We start from the raw sequence: 22,747 nt of genomic DNA, 5'->3' as shown, positions 1-22,747 counted from the left end.
GGCGGCGCCCAATGCACTGGGGAACATCAGCTCAGCGGATCAAGACCGGCTCCTTTCGGCCGAGCATCCCGGGCCAAGCGGCTGCCTTCTGTCACTGAGCCTGGCTGGCCTGGAAGATCGTAGTGTGTGTTGGCTGCGGCGGCAGCGACGTTGCTGCCGGCTTGGTTTCCCTCGCCGGCGCAGGCAACACGCGCTGCCATCTTCCGGGTCGGCCAGGCTCAGCAGATCAAGCCCAGCCCCTTTCGGCCGAGCATCCCAGGCCAAGCGGCTGCCTTCCGTCATTGAGCCTGGCTGGCCCGGAAGATCACAGCGCGCGTTGGCTGCGGTGGTGAGGGCTTGCGATGGAGGGTGGAGGAAGCGGCCAAGGGAGGGCGAGCTGCCTCAGGGAGGAGGAGGATCGGGCGGGACCAGGTGGGGGCTGGAATTTCTCCGCTGGGAAGAAGCGGCGATGGATCATCCTTCTAGCTCTGTCGGCTGCTCTGGGCCACGGGGGCGAGGATGAAAGGGCGGAAGGCGTGCTCGGCTCTGCTGCTCCAGCCCCTTTCGATCGGCGCGGGAGGCAGGAGAGGCGCGGCCGAGCGAGACGGGGCGGGCAGCGAGACGGGGAGGGCAGTGACTGGGGGCGGCGGCGGGGGCGGCGAGGCTGTGCCCGACTCGGGGCTCGTGGCACCCGACGCAGCAGGCAACATTGTCGGCTGCTCCGGGCCACTCCCGGAAGCGGCCATGGGAGGGCAAGCTGCCTCAGGGAGGAGGAGGATCGGGCGGGACCAGGTGGGGGCTGGAATTTCTCCGCTGGGAAGAAGCGGCGATGGATCCTCCATCTACCTCTGTCGGCTGCTCTGGGCCACGGGGGCGAGGATGAAAGGGCGGAAGGCGTGCTCGGCTCTGCCGCTCCAGCCCCTTTCGATCAGCGCGGGAGGCAGGAGAGGCGCGGCCGAGCGAGACGGGGCGGGCAGCGAGACGGGGAGGGCAGCGACTGGGGGCGGCGGCGGGGGCGGCGAGGCTGTGCCCGACTCGGGGCTCGTGGCACCCGACGCAGCAGGCAACATTGTCGGCTGCTCCGGGCCGCTCCCGGAAGCGGCCATGGGAGGGCGAGCTGCCTCAGGGAGGAGGAGGATCGGGCGGGACCAGGTGGGGGCTAGAATTTCTCCGCTGGGAAGAAGCGGCGATGGATCCTCCATCTACCTCTGTCGGCTGCTCCGGGCCGACCGGAGAAGCAGCGCCCCTCGCCCCTGTGGCCCGGAGCAGCCGACAGAGGTAGAAGGATGATCCATCGCCGCTTCTTCCCAGCGGAGAAATTCCATCTGCAGGCAAGGGGGCACCCGATCCAAGGCTCTGATGCAGGAAGCCCTGAGACTGGGTCTCTGTGCAGAGAGGCATCTTCAGTCCTTATGGGCCAATCACATCTCGGGAGTCCTCAACGTACAGGCAGACTGGCTCTCCCAGTCAACCCTGGATCCAGGAGAGTGGAGCCTCTATCCGGTTTTATTCCAACAGATCTGCCTCAGATTCGGTCACCCATCACTAGACCTATTTGCGACCGCGACCAACACTCAGCTCCCTCGGTTCTATTCCAGATTTCCATCCCCGGGAACGGAGGCAATCAATGCACTCAGAACTCCTTGGCCTCAAGGACTGTTTTATGGTTTCCCTTCAATACCGATTATCCCAGATGTACTCCACAAGATCATCATCGAGAAGGCCCAGGTGATATTGATAGCCCCTCACTGGCCTCGCCGGCCCTGGTTCGCAGACCTGCAGCGCCTGTCCGTCCAGGATCCCTGGTGACTCACCATTTTGGAGGATATGTTTCAGCAGGGGGGGTCTCACCATCCAGATCCGGAGTGGTTCCACCTCACCGCTTGGCTGTTATCCGGTGTGACCTAGACCTTTGAGGTTACGATCCGGATGCGGTAGAAGTAATCCTCAAGGCTAGAAGAATGTCTACCAACAGAATTTATGACCACATCTGCCGCATGGGTAACTCAAACTCCATTGGAGGAAGTCTGCAAAGCAGCCACTTGGGCCTCTCCAAATTCCTTTATAAGGCACTACAAAATTGACTCTTACACTTCTGCGGATGCTGCCTTCGGCAGAAGAGTCCTTCAATCTGTTATCTCTCACGATAGCCAACAAATCCCTCCCTAGGGACTCATCTATTGGGTATGTCCCACATGACTGCTGGACCCAGTCTTTCAGTACGGAGAATAGGCATTGGTTGCTTACCTGAACGCCTCTTCTCGTACGCTGAGAGGGTACAGCAGTCACTTCCCTCCCTATTTGTATTCTAACTATGGTTATACCTTTAACCTGTTTTTTCTTACTATCATGAGAGTAGAGCATTATACGAGTCTCCACCTTGAGCCTAAGTCTATGGATTGGCGAATTCTGGGGAAGGGGCGGATCCAGCAATCTTTTAAAAGACTAGGCTCGGTCCTATGCGGATTGGACAACGAGCAACCCACGTGATTGCTGTACCTGCTCAGCATACGAGAAGAGGCGTTCAGGTAAGCAATCAACGCCTATTCTATCTGAGTGTCTAGCTATTAAATGCCAGAATAGAGAGGCGTTCTTTTGCTTTGTGGCCCCAATAAGCTGTCGCCTGGAGGACCTTGCATCTTGTCTCTTCTTAAGAGCAATAGATACATCTGGGTATCCATGTGTGGCTAACAGTTTCTGCAATGCTTTTACAGTTGCACATATGGTGGTTGAACTCATTAGTATTATTTCTAGCCATTTAGAATAGGCATCTATCACTATGAGGAATGATTGAGTGTTGATGGCCCCTGAAAAATCTATGTGCAGTCTTGACCAAGGACCCCTGGGCATCTCCCATTCCGCTGGTCTTTGGAGGGCTTGGTCTTGATTCCTGGCAAGGGCTGCATGTGGTCACCCACTGTTCAATATCTGTATCTAATCCTGGCCACCACAAGTGGCTCCTGGCTAGGCTCTTCATCATCACTATCTCTGGGTGGCCTTTGTGTAAGGTGTCCATTACCCTCTTGGGGAAGTTATTACTCTCTCCCACCACAAGATGCATCCTCTCAGTATGGAAGGTTCCATTTGCTTGCTTTTATATTGTTTTAAATCTTCCTGAGGTGTTTCCTCTGTTCACCCCAAGTATGAATTCTTAATGTGTTAAGTGTTCTGTCTTTTTGTGTCTCCCTGGCTACTTCCTCTGCTGTGACTATCAGGTGATTGTTTAATTCTATTAGCACAACATCTGCCGCTGGCGCCAGGTCATTACGTACTTTAGGCTCTGGGCAGCAGCTTAAGGCATCTGCATGGCTAATCTCTGTTCTGATTTCAGGGTGATTTATATAATACTTGGAATAAAGGAGTTCTCAATGTATCTCAATGTAAAACATATCCTCTTTATTTTTTCCTCTACATTTCAACTCTGCATGTTTTCTTTCCTCATCATTTTTATCTCAGCAATTAAGTAGATAAGCTTGGAAGTAACATGAAAGACATTCCACAAGTCATTCTAAAAATTTATGGCTAATTAGGGCTAGCCAGGAGTCATATCCAATTGGATAACGGAATCGATTGATGAGTCAGTTGAGGTGACTGGGGCCCGTGCTTGTCCATCAGTCTGGGTGGAATTTGACCTGGTGACACCTGATGAAGTGGACAAGGCCAATGGAGCTGTGAGTTCCGCCACCTGTTTGCTGGACCTGTGTCCCTCCTGGCTGGTTTCAGCCAGCAGGGTGGTGACACGGAGCTGGGTCCAGGAAATTGTCAATGCTTCTTTTGGGAGGGGGTCCTTCCTGGCTCCCTACAAGGAGGCACTTGTGTGCCCCCTCCTCCTTCCCTGGATCCAGCCATTCTCAACAACTATCATCCAGTCTCCAACCTTCCCTTCATGGGGAAGGTTGTTGAGAAGGTGGTGGCGCTCCAGCTCCAGTGGTCCTTGGAAGAAGCCAATTGTCTAGGCTCTCAACAGTCAGGATTCAGGCCCGGCTACAGCACGGAAACTGCTTTGGTTTCTCTGATGAACTCTGGCGGGCCCAGGACAGGGGTTTATCTTCTATCCTGATGCTTCTTGACCTCTCAGCGGCTTTCGATACCATCAACGATGGTATCCTTCTGCGCCGGCTGGAGGAGTTGGGAGGCACTGTGCTAGTGGTTCTCTTCCTACCACTCTGGTCAATCACAGTAAGTGTTAGTGGGGGGTCAGAGGTCGACCTCTAGGTCTCTCCCTTGTGGTGTACCTCAGGGATCAGTCCTCTACCCGTGCTGTTTAATGTCTACGTGAAACCGCTGGGTGAGATCAAGGGCATGGGGTGAGGTATCATCAGTATGCTGATGATACCAAGTTATACATCTCCTCCCCATATCCAGTCAGCGAAGCAGTGGAAGTGATGTGCCGGTGCCTGGAGGCTGTTGGGGTCTGGATGGGTGTCAACAGGCTCAAACTCAACCCTGACAAGATGGAGTGGCTGTGGATTTTGCCTCCCAAGGACAATTCCATCTGTCTGTCCATTACCCTGGAGGGGGAAATTATTGACCCCCTCGGAGAGGGTCCGCAACTTGGGCATCCTCCTTGATCCACAGCTAACTTTAGAACACCATTTTTCAGCTGTGGTGAGGAGTGTGTTTACCCAGGTTTACGTGCTGCACCAGTTCTGGCCCTACTTGGACAGGGAGTCTCGGCTCAGTCGCTCATGCCCTCATCACCTCGAGGTTTGACTACTGCAATGTTCTCTACATGGGGCTATCTTTGAAAAGTGTTCAGAAACTTCAGATCTATTTTATATTTTTCTTTATATATATTACCTCATGTCTATTCTTTTCTATATGTATTGTGTATTGGACAAATAAACATATAAAATAAATAAATAAAAAATAAAATAGAATGCGTCTGCAAGAGCTATCATGGGTTTTCCCAGATATGCCCATGTTTCATCAACACTCCGCGGCTTGCACTGGCTGCCAACCAATTTCCAGTCACAATTCAAAGTATTGGTAATGACGCTACATGGCATTGGACCAGAGTATCTACGAGACCGCCTTCTGCTGCACAAATCCCAGTGGCCGATTAGGTCCCACAGAGTTGGCCTTTTCTTGGTCCCATCGACAAAACAATGTTGTCTGGCAGGACCCAGGGAAAGAGCCTTCTCTGTGGTGGCCCCGGCCCTCTGGAATCAACTCCCTCCGGAGATTCGAACTGCCCCTACCCTCCTTGCCTTCTGTGAGCGCCAGCGTGAGGGGATTAATCTCCCCCCCTCCTTTTTCGCTGACCTTTATTATGCTTATGTTCAGTTGGATTGAGTGTGTATAATTGTGTAACATAGGTTTTTATAACAATGTATTTTTAAATTAGTTTTTTAACATTTTTAACAGTATTTATATTGTATTGCTGTTATCTTGTGAGCCATCCCGAGTCTTCGGAGAGGGACGGTATACAAATCTAATAAATTATTATTATTATTATTATTATTATTATTATTATTATTATTATTATTATTATTATTACTATTATACCATTTTTCAAAACCTTACGGGTCTTTTCAAAGAAATTAATTATGTAACCCTCAGTCATTAATCTCCCCATGCTTAAGAAACAAAATTATAACTTTGGAAAACAAATTACATTGTTTACATTTGTACCCAAACAAGGAATATATGCTGAACCAGTCCATTTTACATGTGAAGCTGTTCCATCTGCCAAAGTAAAATTATTCAATTCAGACATTCTCATATCACCATTCAGAAAGTCATTACAATGTGCTCAGAAAAAGCAGAGTCCAGAATCCAAGTTGCTTTTTTCTGCTGCTTCTTTCCCAACACCATATGCTGAATTATTTTCTCTCAGCATTCTATCTTTACACCCCTTCTTAGCTTTACTCAGTGGTTTGTTTGTGTAGACAATTCTTTCAAATATGTCCTTTGTTGCCACAATGATAACAATGTACAACAGCAAATGTTTTTAGTCTTTCTTTCTTTGCTAACATCGTTCACCTAGTTGATGCAGAGTTCATGGTTTCCATGACACTCATGGACCTGACTTAGGTAGTACAGGGTAGGACCTATGGAGGGGGGGGGACATACACTCGACCTGGTGTTTCTCTTGGGACAGTGGAGTAATGATCTGAATCTAAGGGGCTTAGACACCTTGCCATGGCCATGGTCAGATCATTTTCTGCTACGACTTGACTTCAAGGCTCCAATCCTCGATTAGGTAGTTCCACCCCAGATGCCTAATGGACCCAGAAGGGTTTCAGAAGATGCTCGGGGAAATACCAGATTTGTTTATACACAATTTGGCAGAGTCCTTTGTAACAGCCGGAAATATGGCCTCAATGGGGGTTCGAGACCAGATTGCGTCTTTGCAACCTCTCTGTGACGGTAGACCCAGGAGATCTCTTTGATTGTCCAAGGAGCTCAGAGGGATGAAACGCCAGAAGAGATGTCTGGAGAAGCATTGTAAGGCCAGTAAATCTAGATCTGACTGGACACTGTTAAAATATTTTTTTAAAACTTATCTAGTGGCGATCAAGGCAGCAAAATGTTCACATCTTTCTGCCTTGATGGCATCCGCAGAATCTCGCCCAGCCACCCTATATAGCAGGGGTGGGCAATTAATTTTGCCATGGGGCCACATGAGAAATTGGGAGGGTTTTAGAGGGCTGGACTAATATAATTAATTCAGTTCTACCCTCTTGTTTTCTTTCTCCCAAATTACCCCCCCCCAAAATACACACACACTAATACAGAGTGCAATCCTTCCCCGTTCCTTATTTATTTATTTGCCCCTCCGCTCTCCTCCCCCTCCACCCTTCACTTCCTCACTCACGCTGCCCCTCCCCAGCAGCCCACACACCCACTCCCAGCTGGCTCCACCTCCACATTATCACAATAACACTCACTTATGGCACAATAACACCCAATATGGCATGAAGCCGCCCGCCCGCCTTCCTCCTCTCTGTGTCGGCCCGCCACCGCCTCCCCCAGCAGCCCTCCACCCTTGCATCCTATCCTCTGGGCTGTTGTTTCCCCCCCATCTCGGTTGCCCAGTCAGTTCCTGCCGTGGTTGGGCTGCTTCTGCTGCCACCCTGAGCCTCAGCAACTCTCCCCCCATCCAACCCGCTGCCTTTTGTTTGGCACCACAGAGAGGAGAGAGCCGTGAGGAAGGAGGGATTGTTGCTTTCCTGCGGCAAAACGGGACTAAAAAGGGCGGTCCCGATTTGTCCCATGATGGTGGGACTCTAAGTAGGTGCTTTTTTATCCTGTTCATTCAAGGCACTTGCCCCCCCCCCCCCCACTCCATGGCTTCCTCCTCCAGAAAACCGGTCACAGATAGCGGGCTGGCCAGTCAGACAGTGGGCGGGCCGGATGCGGCCCGCGGGCTGCCCCTTGCCCAGGTCTGCTATATAGGATGACTCCCTCACTCCTTGACATGGAGAGAATGGAGGAACCCTCGCCGGGCAGATTGAGGAGTTCAATAAGTTTCTCATGGATAAAAACTCTGACTGGACAGTACTGACCGAAGTGACAGAGGTGACAGGGTCACGTCTTAGTCCAGTTGTGTAGGATGAGTTTCAACTGGTGACGCCTGATGAAGTGACAAGGCCATGGGAGCTGTGAGCTCCTCCACCTGTTTATTAGACTTGTGTCCCTCCTGGTTGGTTTTGAGGCTTGTGATCAAAGATTTGTTGATAGAGGGGTAATTCCTATCTCTGTTAAAGGAGATGGTGAAGTGTCTCCTCCTCAAGAAGACTTCCCTGTATCCAGCTATTTTAAACAACTACCGTCCTGTCTCCAACTTCCTTTTTTTAGGGAAAGTTTATTTATTTATTATTTGGATTTATATGCCGCCCCCTCCGCAGATTCGGGGCGGCTTACAATTTATAAGGTTATTGAGAAGGTGATGGGCGCTCCAGTTCCTACAGTCCTTGAATGAAGCCGATTATCTTGACCCTTACCAGTCCAGTTTCAGGCCTGGCTACAGCACCAAAATTGCTTTGGCTGCCCTGATGGATAATCTCTGGCAGGCCTGGGATAGGGGTTATTCCTCTATCCTCATGCTTCTTGATCTCTCAGCAGCTTTCGATACCATTGACCATGGTATCCTTCTGTACCGACTGAAGGGGTTGGGAGTGGGAGGCATCATTTCATGGTGGTTATCCTCCTATCTCTCCAATTGGTCGCAGTTGGTGGGGGGTCAGAGATCGGCTCCTAGGCCCCTCCTCTGTGGGGTGCCTCAAGGGTTGGTTCTCTCCCCCGTTTAACAGCTACATGAAACTGCTGGGTGAGATCATCCATCGACACAGAGTGAGTTTCCAACAGTACATTGATGACATTTAGCTGTACATCTCCATCCCATGTCAGTTCAGTGAAGCAATGGAGGTACCTGGAGGTGGTGAGGGTCTGGATGGGTGTCAACAGGCTCAAGCTCAACCCCAACAAGATGGAGTGGTTGTGAGTTTTGCCTCCCAAGGACAATATCATCTGTCCTTCCATCACTCTGAAGAGGGGACTTTTGACTCCCTCAGACAAGATCTGTAACCAGCAATTTCTAGTTTGATCCATACTGTATACAATAGTTTGTGTAATTAGCTTCATTGGTATATCCCCTACAAGATTCAAAATTCTAAGCACGGCATCTGCTTGAGAGAAATTATTTCAGATACATGGTAGAATATATATTACTACCATTTCTCTCTTCTGTGTTATTAGACTTTCAAAATTAAAAAAAGATAAGATCTAAAGGTGCATACTTAAATATTAAGAAAGTTCTTGAGATACAATCTTCAATTATGTCTTGTAATCTGAAAACAGAAGCACACGAAAACAATAGTTATACATTTTAAATATGTACTGTATTTGGAGTATAATTGAGATGTATCACTTGGCTTTAAACAATATAAATAAATAAATATAGCAGTTTAATGTATTCAGTAGAAATTCTTCATTTGCTGAACAATATCACACTGCAAATTTATTCTTACTGCTAATAGATGGATAATGATACAAGGACAATCATCATCTCCGTGGTAACAGTGTAAAATATGTCAGAGGAACATTGCACATGGAGCTGCTGCTGCTTTTTTTCAGTCCTGCCTCGGCTTCCTCTTTATATACTCTTTGCAAACCCAATATACCCAGAGTACAAGTCAACTAAGGGCAATTTCAAGGCTGCAGACTTAAAGGGAACCAGCAAATTAATTGTGTCAAGTTCTAAAATTGCTAGTTAAATATGCTCGTCTACAAAACGTAGACCCTACAAGACATAAACCCGAAAGTCTCACAAAAATCCATTTTTTATCTATTTATCACTAGTTTTTTTAGAATTTGGGGCAAACATCTTTTATTAAAAAAACTTTGCTGTAATGGTTGGAATTTGAACAAACATTTTTATAGAAAAAATTGTGCTGCAATGCTTGTTCTCAATATTAATCTATTATTCTAATTTTTTTAATCTGAATTCTCAGCAGTAATAATTATTGGAATAAGTCCCACCCTGAAATAATATTGCCATTTATATACAAGTAATCCTCAACATTCATTTAGTGTCAAAGTTACAACAGCACTGAAAAATGTGACTTATCACAATTTTTCATAGTTAATTTTCAGCATCATGATCATGTAATTCAAATTCAGATGTTTGGCAATTAGTTTATATTTATGATGGTTGCAGTGCCCCAGTGTGATCGTTTTTTGAGACCTTCAGACAAGCAAAGACAATGTGGAAGCCAGATTCACCTAACAACCAACTAAATTATCAACTGCAGTGATTCACTTAAGTATGGGGCAAAACCAGCAATAGCACTTAAACTTAAATACTGCTTCATAATGCTTTACAGCTTTAACTTGATACAAACCTTTACTTTTAAAACTAGAAATTTGGCCATAACCATTAGGCAATGTAGAGACTTGGGAGTTGGGAGCCGGATAGCAGTTTAAAAGTTCATTGACAAATCCCCGACCCCCTTCTAAAATTCATTTCCAGTATTTATTTTTATTTATTTATTTATTTGTTCAATACACAATACATATTGAAGAGAATAGACATGTAGTAATATATATATAAACAAAAGGATAGAAGAAAAGATATAAAAATAGAGAAGATATACGAAAGGAAGAAAAGATATATGAGATAAAGAAGATATATGAGATAAAGGATAATCATAATTAGAAATATATTTGATCTTTTGCAGACGACAATTACGATCCATCTTAATGCACGCTACCTTTCAGTTAAAGATCTGGCCGACATGCAAAGGAAAGTGCCTTCTTATCATTCTTCTTTTGAGCAGAATTTCAAAAAATGTTTTTTCAGCTTCACATTTCAAAACTCTAACTCGCTCTATCTACTTGCTTAGAGCCAAAAAAGAGTCACGCGCTTCACAGTCGAAAAAAATGCAACGATGCTTTTACAATCAAGTACTGTATTTTAAAGGCCCGACCTAGAGCGCTGCAATTGGAGTTCGAGTTTAACTAATCGCAATGTAGGAGTGTAATTTGGTTCCGCCGGATTGGTCCGCTGTGCAGGGCTAAAGTTCAGGCATCCTTTCATAGCTGCTGCCAATATCTTGAAAGTGATTGATACCAGCTTCTACCTTTCATAGAATTACTTTGGCAAGCGGGCGGGACCAACTGCCCCAATCATTGCTTCTGGGTGGCCCCAAGCGTGGAAGGTCGCTCCTAAGGAAGACGCTTCTGCAAAGTCGAGGGGGTGGCTGCTATAGTGGTAATGATTGGGTCACTTTGCCGGATACCCGCAGCCTTGCGGCTGGCGGTACGCTCACGACCCTCGAGATATTTTGTGCAGCAGCTGAGTCAGGGGGGGACGAGCTCCAGTGGCGAGGGAAGTGGATCGAAGGAAACAGTGGAGCGACTGGTTCGCGCACATCCGGTGGTGGTATTCATGAAGGGGAGCCCGGCCCAGCCCCAGTGCGGCTTCAGCAACGCGGTGGTACAAATACTGCGCCTTCATGGTGTTAACGATTATCGTGCCTACGACGTCCTTCAGGATCCCGACCTCCGACAAGGTAGGCGTCGCCCTTGCTCAACCTTCTCTTCAATTGACTGGGCCCCACAGAGCTCCGGATCTATACAGCCATTGGCAGCCCCCTTTTCAGGTCCCCTTGCATTCCGTTTCTGTGGTTTTTCGGTTATATGCATAACTTTTATTTTCCTCCAAAGCAATTCGATTTGTTGTTTTTGCCTCTGGTCCCATCTTTTGTTTTTCCTCAGTTACCTTAAGCAAGTCAGACTTATTTGATTACTGGACAGGCGACACCTATTCTTGCAGGCCACACCAAGAATGTTAAACTGCAAACACATTTCGGTTGCAAGACTTAACCATGCATTTGGACAACAGCAGTAATGGTCTCTGTTCAGTTGGCCCGCCTGCCTTTTCACAAGGGAACATGCTCATTGTGCTCCATTTGCTTGTCTTCATCATGACTAGGACTGTCAAGAAAAATGCTGACAACTGTTAGGTGAAGATACATTGCTATTATAGATGTAGCCCACTTTCTAGGCAGCTTGTGATCTTTGCTGCCCGATTAAAACAATCATCTTTGTACTCCTTTCTATCCAACTTGACAGAAAATAGAATCCCCAAAACAAAATGTCATCCATGCAATTTGGATTACTAAGTGAGGACTCAGAAAGTGCATGTTATGTTCAATTTTGAGCTTTCTTAAATAAATCACCTCTTCTCTCGCAATTACTTTTTTTCTTCAGGATTAAGCAGGCTAGAACAAGTGCCATCTCACATTGCACTGGCAGATTGCCACTGTTACTGTTCTGGTGAGATTGTTAAGATATTTTCTTGCTTTATGAAGAGGCTGAGGGTTTCTTTCCATGGGAGAGAATATATTAATTGGGGTTAGCTTTTTTAGAGCTTATATTCGACTTCTTTTTTATTGCTGTATCTTTTTGTATTGTTATTATGTGGTAAGCCGCCCTGAGTCCTTTGGGATTGGGTAGCATAGAAGTCAAATAAATAAATAAATAACAATGAAGCCTAACAAAACAAATAACTATCAAGTTACTCATGCAACTCCAGTAGTGATTTCATGCGGAATCTATGAAAGGATAGGTCCCCCTTTACCACCTGGAGCATATTATACCTGTTATATAGTACATACCTTTACAATAGGTTTCTATAAACTGCCAAGCCTAATTTAAAATTTTGGGTAAATTGAAAAGGTTCTTTCTGATTTTGCACTATGATATCTTGAAGATTTGCTCATTTGAATTGGCCTGAATTGGCTGGAAGAAAGTAAGTATGGTTCCCTGTTTTGAGAAGAAAATACAGTATTGAGTCACTGCTTTATAATTTCCTGGATTGGCTTTACATTATTCCCATGACTATTCCCAAATTTACTTGCCTGAAGATGGATGTCTTCCAGAAGATGCTTTAGAAACTATAAACAAGATCCAAATCTGCAAGTGATTTTAAGACATTTCTTTCATTTTCATAAAATTATAAAGATTAGTTTATTTATATAATTCAGGCTTATATTAATAAAATAGAAAGCTAAAATCCAGTCTGTTCTTTGCTAGATTAAATATCTTTTGTTTTTACTTGTGTACCAAATAATTCTTCCTTGTTTGTTTTCTCCTCTCTGCCTTTTTGCATAATATCCAATCACACAAATACACATTACACATATTCAGTGTGCGTGCATGCATGCATATATGTATATACACACAAGCGCACACACACATCCCAGTTTTATGGTAACTAAGAATTAAAGTTACACTGCATTATTCATAATTGATTTGTGAACTTATGTAATAGTACCATGCTAAGAGATTTATAATTAAGAATGCTGTAACTTTTCTTGACTTTCTGTGCTTTATGGTGAGAAAAAATATGCCATATATGCATAACAAGCTAAACCATACTGAACTCCCCAAGATCTGTTAGAAAGAGATAAGAATGTGGATGAAAATAGATTGGCAAATAGAACTGAAGGCTTCAGCAGGGCATGGTGACAAAACCCCTACTCCCTTTGCAATATTTTTTAATTAGTACATGGTGATAATTTTTTGGTTTCCAGTGAATACCGTAATATTTAAATATTTCAAAATATTTAATGTAAAAACGTAGGCTTAATTTTAAGATATTGTAATTGTAGATTTTTGAAAAATATTTTTACACATCATGATTCTTTAAATAATTCTGTAGTTCTTTAACAAAGCAACTCTCCTGGATTTTTAATTGAAAACCAAATACAGTGGTACCTCTTCTTAAGAACGCCTCTACTTAAGAACTTTTCTAGATAAGAACCGGGATGTTCAATATTTTTTTGCCTCTTAAGAACCATTTTCTACTTAAGAACCTGAGCCTGGAAAAATTTTCCAGGAAATTTGAGAGCGGCACGAAGGCCCGGCCATTCCCCCTATAGTCCTGGCCATCTCGGCCTTTTTTGGGCTGCCAGAGGAGCCTTTTGGTGGTGCTTAAGGAGGCTTTGGCAACCCAGAGCGAACAGAGCATTTTCCTTTCTTTATGTGCTTGGAGAGAGAATAAACCTCTGCCAGCGCCCAGAGAAAAGCAACATACCCTTCTCTCTGGGCAGCGACTGTCCTCCTCCTCTTCCTCCTCCTCCTCCTCCCACCCAAATTACAAGCTTTTATTTCTTTCCTAATGGGTTTGTATGCATTATTTGCTTTTACATTGATTCCTATGGGAAAATTGCTTCTACTTATAAACTTTTTTCTTAAGAACCTGGTCGTGGAACGAATAAAGTTCTTAAGTAGAGGTACCACTGTATTGCTTCTAAAATTTAAATCATCTATGAATATTAATAAGTTTTGCACCAGTAAATAGGGCAAATGGGCATTGTATTGTTTTTTTAAGAATGGGAGAGATCATACAAAAAACAAGGATAGTAGTTTACTGTGTTTGAAAGAAATAATTTGTAGAATCTAAAATAATATTCTTTTTGGAAAGAGAAATACAGTGAAATTTATTTATTTTATTAATATTTTATTAATCCTTGTAATTTGTATATTACTATTTAAAAACTAGATTTTTCATATACCATTCCCAGTTTTAGAATTTCTTGAGTGTATATATTAAGACAAATGCTCAAAACAAAATGATTGTTAGTGTGTAATGTAGCTTATTGGAATGGGTAGACCTTTGTTCAGATTGCAATTAACTATCTGACTAGTTTAGCCACTTTATACTGCTATCTTTCAATATAATAAGTGAAAAATGAAATTATATAAATTACAACAAAAAAGATACTAACCAAGGAGGATAAAAGAGGGCATTCTTATGCTGCACATGGAGATCTCTTCTCTTTTTGTTTTCCTGTATAAACATTTCCCACTATTACTCATAAATTCTTTGTTTTATGTACAGTTAGCTCCTGTATTGTTACATTAATCCATTTCGGTATGCTGTTTACATTCTAATCTGAAACTATTCCATTTGCAACATTTTTAATTAGTACATGGTGATAAATGTTATAGTTCCAGTAAATATGTTATTTAACTTCCCTTTACCTTTTGATTTAGGAATTAAAAATTATTCCAACTGGCCTACTATTCCTCAAGTCTACCTCAATGGTGAATTTGTAGGAGGTTGCGACATACTACTCCAGATGCATCAAAGTGGAGATCTAGTGGAAGAGCTTAAGAAATTAGGAATTCAGTCTGTACTTCTGGAATCTGAGAAAGACCATAGCAAAAAATAAAATTACTGTGACTTTGACAAAGACGTCTTTTGATAATTGGTACCAGAAAAGCCTTCTCTACTTTAGTTTTTTTTAAAAAGGTTTTGAATTAACGAGATTTATCGTTAAGCATTCTGTTGCATAGTATCTGACCAAAAATATTTTTATTTTTGCCACCTATTTACAATACTATTAAAATAAAAAAAGGCTAAGCTGTTAATGCCACATATTCATTTATGTATTCTTGGGAATAAGAATTAAAAATTAACTAGATGTGAGAAATACTTTTTTTAAAAAAATTGGAAAATACTGTTTGCTAAACACATATATCCTTGATAACTATTTGAATGCTGTCTCTCTTAAATTTAGAATTTTAATTGTGATAATCAGCCTATGTTTATATAGAAACAATAATAAAACCATTATTTGGTTCTCCAAATGTTTTAATGGGAGTTGGTTATTGTTGAGAGGTTTTGAAATAAAAGCTTCTACCCAAAACACTGCTTCAAATAATCATGTTAAGCTTTATTTTTGTTTATTTTTCAATTTAAAATAAAATATTCATTTTGGAATTAAAAAGTGGTGTATCTCTGAATTTGGTAAAATACAGTCTTGAAAAGTGCAAGTGAATTATCATCTCTCACTCGTATTAGTCAGGTTGTTAGTGGTATCTGCTCGAATAATTGGAAATGTTTTTTCCCTAGGTTTCTTCCTATCTGAGTTGTTATTTAAAAGATAACTTACCAAGAGCTTATATATTTTGACTGTTTATATTTAATATATTTTACAAAAATTTCCCAATTTTGTCACATTGCCTCACAAAGTTCAGGTCTGCTTTTTATGGCTATTGCGCAATATTATTCATATATTCTCATAGACAATATTATTTATTTGAATTTTTTTTATTTATATAGTTTGTAACTCATCCACATCAAGTTTATAATGATCATAATGAAAGATATGAAGCTATTCTTTAAAAATTATTTATTACTAGCTATACCCAGCCATGCATTGCTGTGGCTCAGTCTGGTTTGTCGACTGTAGAACATGCAATATATAATTGTCCATGTGAGAAGCAATCCATGTGTGGATCTAAACTGCACAATTCTAAATATTGTCTTTGAGCTTTGTTGATGGTGATTGCAAACACCAATCAAATTGGGAATCGCAATCTCTTAAATTAAAATGGCATATCCGTTGGAATCAGGAATGCGAGGAATGTGGACATCTTCACCTTTGAAAGGTCCTGTCAAGACATTCGTATGTTGCATGTTGAATGCCAATTTCAAAATGGAATGAGCATGTATGGAAATGAAAGAATCTGCTATACAGCTTCATTGCTGCTGTTTTTACAGGTATGACTTTTATATAATAGTAGGTATACAAAAATGTGCGTATTCGAATGCAATGTTGTGTCAATATTTCAAAGCAATCAATGAAGAAGGTCCTGTTTTAAGCACCTGCATGTTTTTACCTGTCACAGATGTAGGTATATAAAAACACATGTACTGTATTCTAATGCAATGTTCTATCAAAATTTCAAAGTAATTGATGAACAAGGTCCTGTTTTAAGCATTTGTATGTTTTTACTTGTGTGACATCTATATAATATAGGTGCAGTGATACCTCTACCTAGGAATGCCTCTACTTAACGAATTTTTCTAGATAAGATCTGTGTGTTCAAGATATTTTTGCCTCTTCTCAAGAACCATTTTCCACTTACAAACCGAGCCTCCGTGGGGCCTCTCTAGGAATCTCCTGGGAGGAAACAGGGCCGGAAAAGGCGGGGAGAAGCCTCCATGGGGCCTCTAGGAATCTCCTGGGAGGAAACAGGGCCGGAAGAGGTGGGGAGAAGCCTCCATGGGGCCTCTAGGAATCTCCTGGGAGGAAACAGGGAAGGAATCTCCTGGGAGGAAACAGGGCCAGAAAAGGTGGGGAGAAACCTCCATGGGGCTTCTCTAGGAATCTCCTGGGAGGAAACAGGGCCTCCACCCTCCCTCCCAATCATACACATTGATTCCTATGTGAAAAATTGCTTCTTCTTACAAATTTTTCTACTAAGAACCTGGTCACAGAATGAATTAAGTTTGTAAGTAGAGGTACCACTGTATATAAAAACATGCATATTCAAATGCAATGTTGTGCAAAATTTCAAAGCAATTGGTGAAGAACTTTAGAAGATTTAAGATTTTTTGAACAAACCAAACATTTATATTTTTGTTTACATAGATGGAGACAATATCTTATTTGACTTTAAGAATATGTATTACTCTGTTTTATCAGATCACTGGAGCATAAATTAATGTTTACAAAAAGTATAAGGTACCCATTTTATAGAATATGTGCCAGTTTAATGGATTCAGATTATTTTAAAAAGCAACAAAGCATGTATCTGATCATGTCACCACTGGAATTTAGCTAAGCCACTTAAGATCCTAATGGAAATATTTAGCTAATATGACCAATAGTGCCAAGAGATGATGATATGAAAGCTTTTTTATTTACTTTGCATACCTTTGATTCCCAAAGACACTCTGCATTTAGAATAGAATGTAATGGAATAGAATAGAATCCTTTATTGACCAAGTGTGATTGGACACACAAGGAATTTGTCTTTGGTACATATGCTCTCAGTGTACATAAAAAGAAAAAATACATACATTAAAAATCATAAAATACAATACTTAGTGATAGTCATAGGTTACTAAATAAGCCATCAAATCATACTAGTAAACAACACAATATAAATTGTAGAGATACAAGCAACAAGCCATAAGTGGGAGGAGATAGGTAATAGGAAGGATGAGAATAATAATAATAGTGTTTGACAGTGTTGTGGGAATTGTTTAGCACAGTGATGGCATTTGAAGAAAAAACTGTCTAGTTCTGGTGTGCAGTGCCCTATAATGTCGTTTTGAGGGTAGTTGAAACAATTTATTTAACAACCAAATTCACAAAAACCTTTTTAAAAGGTGGCAAGCATACCTTGCAGCTCTTAATGGCTCTTCTAAACAATTGAAGAAAGAGTTTCATCAAAATTTCAAGGAGACCCTCATTCCAAAAGGTAGGCATACTACAGGAAAGGCAACTTCTGAAGCCTTGAGAGATGACATTGTGTAATCAAAGGAAACCAGCATACAATATTGTGGGATCAAATCAGTGTCATGTTTTGTCATTTTAAAAATTGTTTCAGTTTTCACAGCTTTTTTTCAGTTGTGCATGGATAGTAAGTGATGCCTTTTCCCCAAGGATGTAAGACATAGGCGTGCTTATGCTGTCAATCACCAATGGTTCAACTAGGCATATTCCACACCCATATTACCACATATTTTATTTAATTTCTAAACACAGTATCTAAACACAACTAGTGTTAAGAAAGTGAGGACAAATCAAGGGAAATATTTCTTCACCCAGGTCGTTGGTTTATGGAATTCACTTCCAGAAGAGGTCATGACAGCTGTGAGCCTTGATGGCTTCAAGGCAGGATTAGACAGATTCATGGATGCCAAGCATATAGATAGTTATTGAAATAGATATCCAAGTGCTGCCTCTATGTTGGTTGAGGCAGGCAGGATTCCCTTGAGTACCACTTGTTGGGGGTCAAGGGAAAGGGAGGGTCTTGCCTTCTCTTTCTGCTCAAGATCCCCATGGACAATTGGTGGGCCACTGTGTGACACAGAATGCTGGACTCGATGGGCTTTGGCCTGATTCAGCATGGCTTTTCTTATGTTCTACTTGAACACAGGTAAAAAAATTAGAAGAATCTCCTTTCAAATTATAATAGGTTTTTTATTTAAGAAATTCATAGTAAATGGCAAAATACAATTCCCAGTAAATAATTACATTTTTTTTTAAAGGGAAAAGTATAACCATCTGAAAATTAAAGTTATTGAATTTGTTAATCTTAGATGTTTTCTTGCTTGAAGAAAAAATTTGGAAGTCCTCCAGATTACGCACAAAATATTGAATATTATATGGTACAATATCCTCTACTACAGTATCTGACAATAGTCTTGTTTGTATGGTAAAGAAAGTTCAGTGATACACATAACTGTCCAGTGCAAAGTCATGTGTAAAGATAAATTGCTTCATTCTTTCTAGGGAATAAAATGATTGTAAACAATCAAGAATTAAGATAGATAATCAGAATTTAATGGATGATCTGAATAATCAGACTGTTAAAATTGTAACAATTTACAAGAAATAAATCCTGAGATAAGATTACAAAATATATTTTCTTTTACAAATAAAGCACAAACAAGTTTACATTCAATAAGGAAATAAAGTCATGGTAGCCTATAAAACCATCATAAGAAAAATACAATGTCCATTATAGGAACGTAAAGCTACATATTATTTAAATTGCATATACAAACTCATACCATTACCCTTCCCTTCAAAACATTGTCAAACATTTTAGATAATCACATTTTGCTAACCATTCCAACCAGTTTTATTAATGGGCTTTCCTATATTTCAGTGCTCATATAAACTTTGATAAATATTTTAAGCCATTATATAAATTGTATTTAGTTTAAATCCTGATCATCTGCTTGTTATATGGAAGTATACAAACAAGATGTGACTTGCTTTCAAAAATATTAGAGTTGCTATCACCCTGATAGCAAGGTGTTAAGACACCCTGTATTTTAATGCAATATTACTGTATTTTAATGCAATATTGTGAGATTGCTGCCTTCACATATGTATCAGTAAAAGAGAAATGGTACATACCTAACAGATTTTCTGATTCCGCTGTACAAGCTTAGTTTTTGCTTTTGCTTTATGTTCCCCTTGCAGTTTTACAAACCTAAAACTTACTGTCCTACAGTTGCTATTTTCCAATTACAAAAATACCTTGTTTCTAATGTACACAAAAATACTGTTCAAATAATCATGCTATGCTTAGTTCAATGGTATATATATATGTGTGTGTATGTATGTATGTATGTATATGTATGTATGCATGTATGTATATGTATGTGTGTGTGTATATATATATATACACACATACATATACATACATACATACAATGTTTTTTCTGTTGAATATGTATATAGTATAAAATTTAAAGCTATTTTTAAAAAGATAGCATGTATTATAAACTAATGTTATCAAAAGTATTAAAAGAAAACCATGAAATTAGAAAAATTGCATATGATACGGATTGCTTCACAAAAGAAACTTTTATTGTCTGCAAAACTCACTAGTAACATTTGGAAGGGAATATGCAAATAGAGAGAAATCCAGAATATATTTTGGTAATAGCTCTTTTATAAGTTCCCTTGGAGTATTACACATGTAATAATGCAGAGTTTTCGGACTTACAGGCTTATACCATGCTTGCCTTTGTGGGAAATGTATAAAGGATGGTGCTTGTATTCTTTCAAGAACAAAATTTGCATCTTCTTCAAGTCTCCCATAGGATCCTATGAAATCATACTTTATAGCACAGGGTTGACACAGGTTGTAAATTGGCATCCAATGTTCATTCATTTTTTCTGTTTCTTCATCTATGAGATACCGGAGAAATTCAGAAAAGGTGATATCATCACCCATGCTTTTTCCTGGGTTTTTCCTATACCTTTTGACTATTTCTATACCATATTTTAACTGATATTCTTTAATCTCACCAAATTTATTCCTATAAGCAGAAAGAAGTCTTTCCATTGGGTCTCTGACAAACATAAATTTGAAATAGTGGTTTAATCGATAACGAATCTCATCTGGTTTCATGTCATTTAAAAAAACTAAATCCTTTTTATGATCCATCTTAAGTTTAACATCTACATTCTCCAACACACCATCTAAAACTTTCAAAATTCGTTTCCAGTTGGAGCAAGCCACTTTGGGAACATAACAGTATAAAAAGCGATGTTTGTCACTAACCAGGATATGTTTGAGTACTGTCCTCCTCTGGCCTGCTGATAGATCCCAAATGGTGCGAGGCATGTTTTTTTGTCTGCAAATGGTATGGATTGTCCTATTTCGGATGTCCTGCAGCACTTGATAATCCATATCTTTTGCTGTTCTCTTACTGCCAGTTCTCCAAAACATTTCTTTAGCAGAGGGGTGGAGGGGTGGAGGCTTCATCTCAGCCAAAATTCCCTTCTCAATCATGAGGAGTAAGCCACTAGATGCTACAATTACACCAAACATCAACATGGAAGGCAGCAGCATAGAGTTACTGGTACCACAAGAGTGATTCTTGACAGACAAGGTCCTCCGATGCACTGAAGACACCCCCATTTCTTTAGTTCGTCATTAGACAAACGGACGGTGGAAATATGATCTGGAACATCAGATGGTGGCAGCAGAAATTTGAGGCTGACTATGCTATTGCCACTGATAATGCTTTGGATGGATTGGAGAGAAAGAGTCCTGGCTTTATATCAATAAGTGCCGTCTTATTAGTTTGGCCCAGTTCAGTTCAACAGATGTCTTTTGTGGAGTAGCAGAGGGGCCCCAAAATTGGTGAGTTGGCATATCTCATCAGACAAAAGAGAGAAAATGGGAGTTTCCAGGCTTCTTTCTTTGTGCCTGCAGGGCAACTGCCTAAAAAGATTTGATAGGATTTTTGTTTTGTTTTTTGCAAAACCAGGAAGGGCAGCTGCCGGCAGTGACGGTTTGGCAGGGAGGGCCTATTCCTGCAATTGGAGCCTCCTTTACCCCTCCTCTTTCTCTTGTAGCTGTTGCATTTGCAGACTTCCTGGGGAGAACATTCAGAGAATGAGTGAGCAGGCAAAAGACAACTTAAATAACTGCCTTCCTCCTTTCATATGCTTGCCTGCAGAATCACTCTAGGCAGCAGAATGAGATCCCAATCCCAGTTTATCCTAGGCTTTCAAAAACAAAAAAAGCAAAATAAAGGCAAAGATCAAAACAACTATAATGTAGTCTCAGTACAATATCTACAATTTCATAAAAAATAGGGATTGTAGGGAAGTACAATCATAAATGGGGACAATTTGCATACCAGAAAGTATGCAACTCTTTTGCAAGGGGAAGGAAGGAACAAGAAGTCACCTTTAAATTTATTTTATTTATTTATTTATTGGATTTCTATGCCGCCCCTTTCTAAAGACTCGGGGTGGCTTACAACTTATAAAAAACAGTAAATTACAATTAAATTACAACTACATGGTTATCTAAAATTCCTAATTGTATTAAAAATCACTTTCAGTCATATATACAGCAATCATACAATCATTTGTTGGCCATGGGCTAAGATCTAATCAGCCCAAACCTGAGGACATAAATGAGTCTTAAGACTCTTACAGGACAGGGTGGGAAAAAACGGGAGGGACCCATGGAGATCAAGAGGGGAGAAAGGTGCAGGACAGGGTGGGAAAAAACGGGAGGGACTCATGGAGATCAAGAGGGGAGAAAGGTGCAGGACAGGGTGGGAAAAAACGGGAGGGACCCATGGAGATCAAGAGGGGAGAAAGGTGCAGGACAGGGTGGGGAAAAACGGGAGGGACCCATGGAGATCAAGAGGGGAGAAAGGTGCAGGACAGGGTGGGAAAAAACGGGAGGGACCCATGGAGATCAAGAGGGGAGAAAGGTGCAGGACAGGGTGGGAAAAAACGGGAGGGACCCATGGAGATCAAGAGGGGAGAAAGGTGCAGGACAGGGTGGGAAAAAACGGGAGGGACCCATGGAGATCAAGAGAGGAGAAAGGTGCAGGACAGGGTGGGAAAAAACGGGAGGGACCCATGGAGATCAAGATGGGAGAAAGGTGCAGGACAGGGTGGGAAAAAACGGGAGGGACTCATGGAGATCAAGAGAGGAGAAAGGTGCAGGACAGGGTGGGAAAAAACGGGAGGGACCCATGGAGATCAAGAGAGGAGAAAGGTGCAGGACAGGGTGGGAAAATCGGGAGGGACCCATGGAGATCAAGAGAGGCTCTTTTCACCTTGCTTCGTTGGGACTGCCACCTCTTGCCACCCCTCGCTGTCCCTCCCCCCACTCCGTTCGCCTCAGCTTCGTTTGCCGGCAGCTTTTTTTAAAAAAAGTCTTAATGTTTTGGATTTTCCTAATCAATTTTCCTAATCGGCTTGCACGCATTATTGGCTTTTCCATTGATTCCTATGGGAAACAT

The 22,747-nt window shown here is 41.7% G+C and overlaps 2 protein-coding genes and 1 non-coding gene across 3 annotated transcripts; 1 reads left to right on the top strand and 2 right to left on the bottom strand.

Annotated features, from left to right (window-relative positions):
* Positions 1-8,879: 8,879 nt before the first annotated feature.
* On the bottom strand, positions 8,880-9,150 carry LOC139155026 (small Cajal body-specific RNA 13). The gene has a single exon (XR_011557013.1). It is a non-coding gene; the product is annotated as a small Cajal body-specific RNA 13 (non-coding RNA).
* A 1,405-nt stretch (positions 9,151-10,555) lies between these two features.
* GLRX5 (glutaredoxin 5) lies at positions 10,556-15,224 on the top strand. Its single transcript, XM_070726529.1, has 2 exons — positions 10,556-10,997; positions 14,488-15,224. The coding sequence occupies exons 1-2, from the start codon at positions 10,700-10,702 to the stop codon at positions 14,664-14,666; spliced, it is 477 nt and encodes a 158-aa protein (XP_070582630.1). The 5' UTR covers positions 10,556-10,699; the 3' UTR covers positions 14,667-15,224.
* Positions 15,225-18,775: 3,551 nt separating this feature from the next.
* CHST14 (carbohydrate sulfotransferase 14) lies at positions 18,776-20,993 on the bottom strand. Its single transcript, XM_070767128.1, has one exon. The coding sequence runs from the start codon at positions 20,893-20,895 to the stop codon at positions 19,834-19,836; it is 1,062 nt and encodes a 353-aa protein (XP_070623229.1). The 5' UTR covers positions 20,896-20,993; the 3' UTR covers positions 18,776-19,833.
* Positions 20,994-22,747: the final 1,754 nt, after the last annotated feature.

The sequence above is a fragment of the Erythrolamprus reginae genome, chromosome Z (assembly GCF_031021105.1).
Source record: "Erythrolamprus reginae isolate rEryReg1 chromosome Z, rEryReg1.hap1, whole genome shotgun sequence".
Lineage (NCBI taxonomy): Eukaryota > Metazoa > Chordata > Lepidosauria > Squamata > Dipsadidae > Erythrolamprus > Erythrolamprus reginae.
Note: the sequence above shows the minus strand (reverse complement) of the source record. Positions and strands in the feature narration are given on the sequence as shown.

Bases quoted from the DNA above. Each gene is read 5' to 3' on its own strand.
- GLRX5 (XM_070726529.1), top strand. From the start codon at position 10,700: ATGATTGGGTCACTTTGCCGGATACCCGCAGCCTTGCGGCTGGCGGTA. The intron at 10,998-14,487 runs GTAGGCGTCGCC...CTTTTGATTTAG, and splicing joins GGATCCCGACCTCCGACAAG to GAATTAAAAATTATTCCAAC.
- CHST14 (XM_070767128.1), bottom strand. From the start codon at position 20,895: ATGGGGGTGTCTTCAGTGCATCGGAGGACCTTGTCTGTCAAGAATCAC.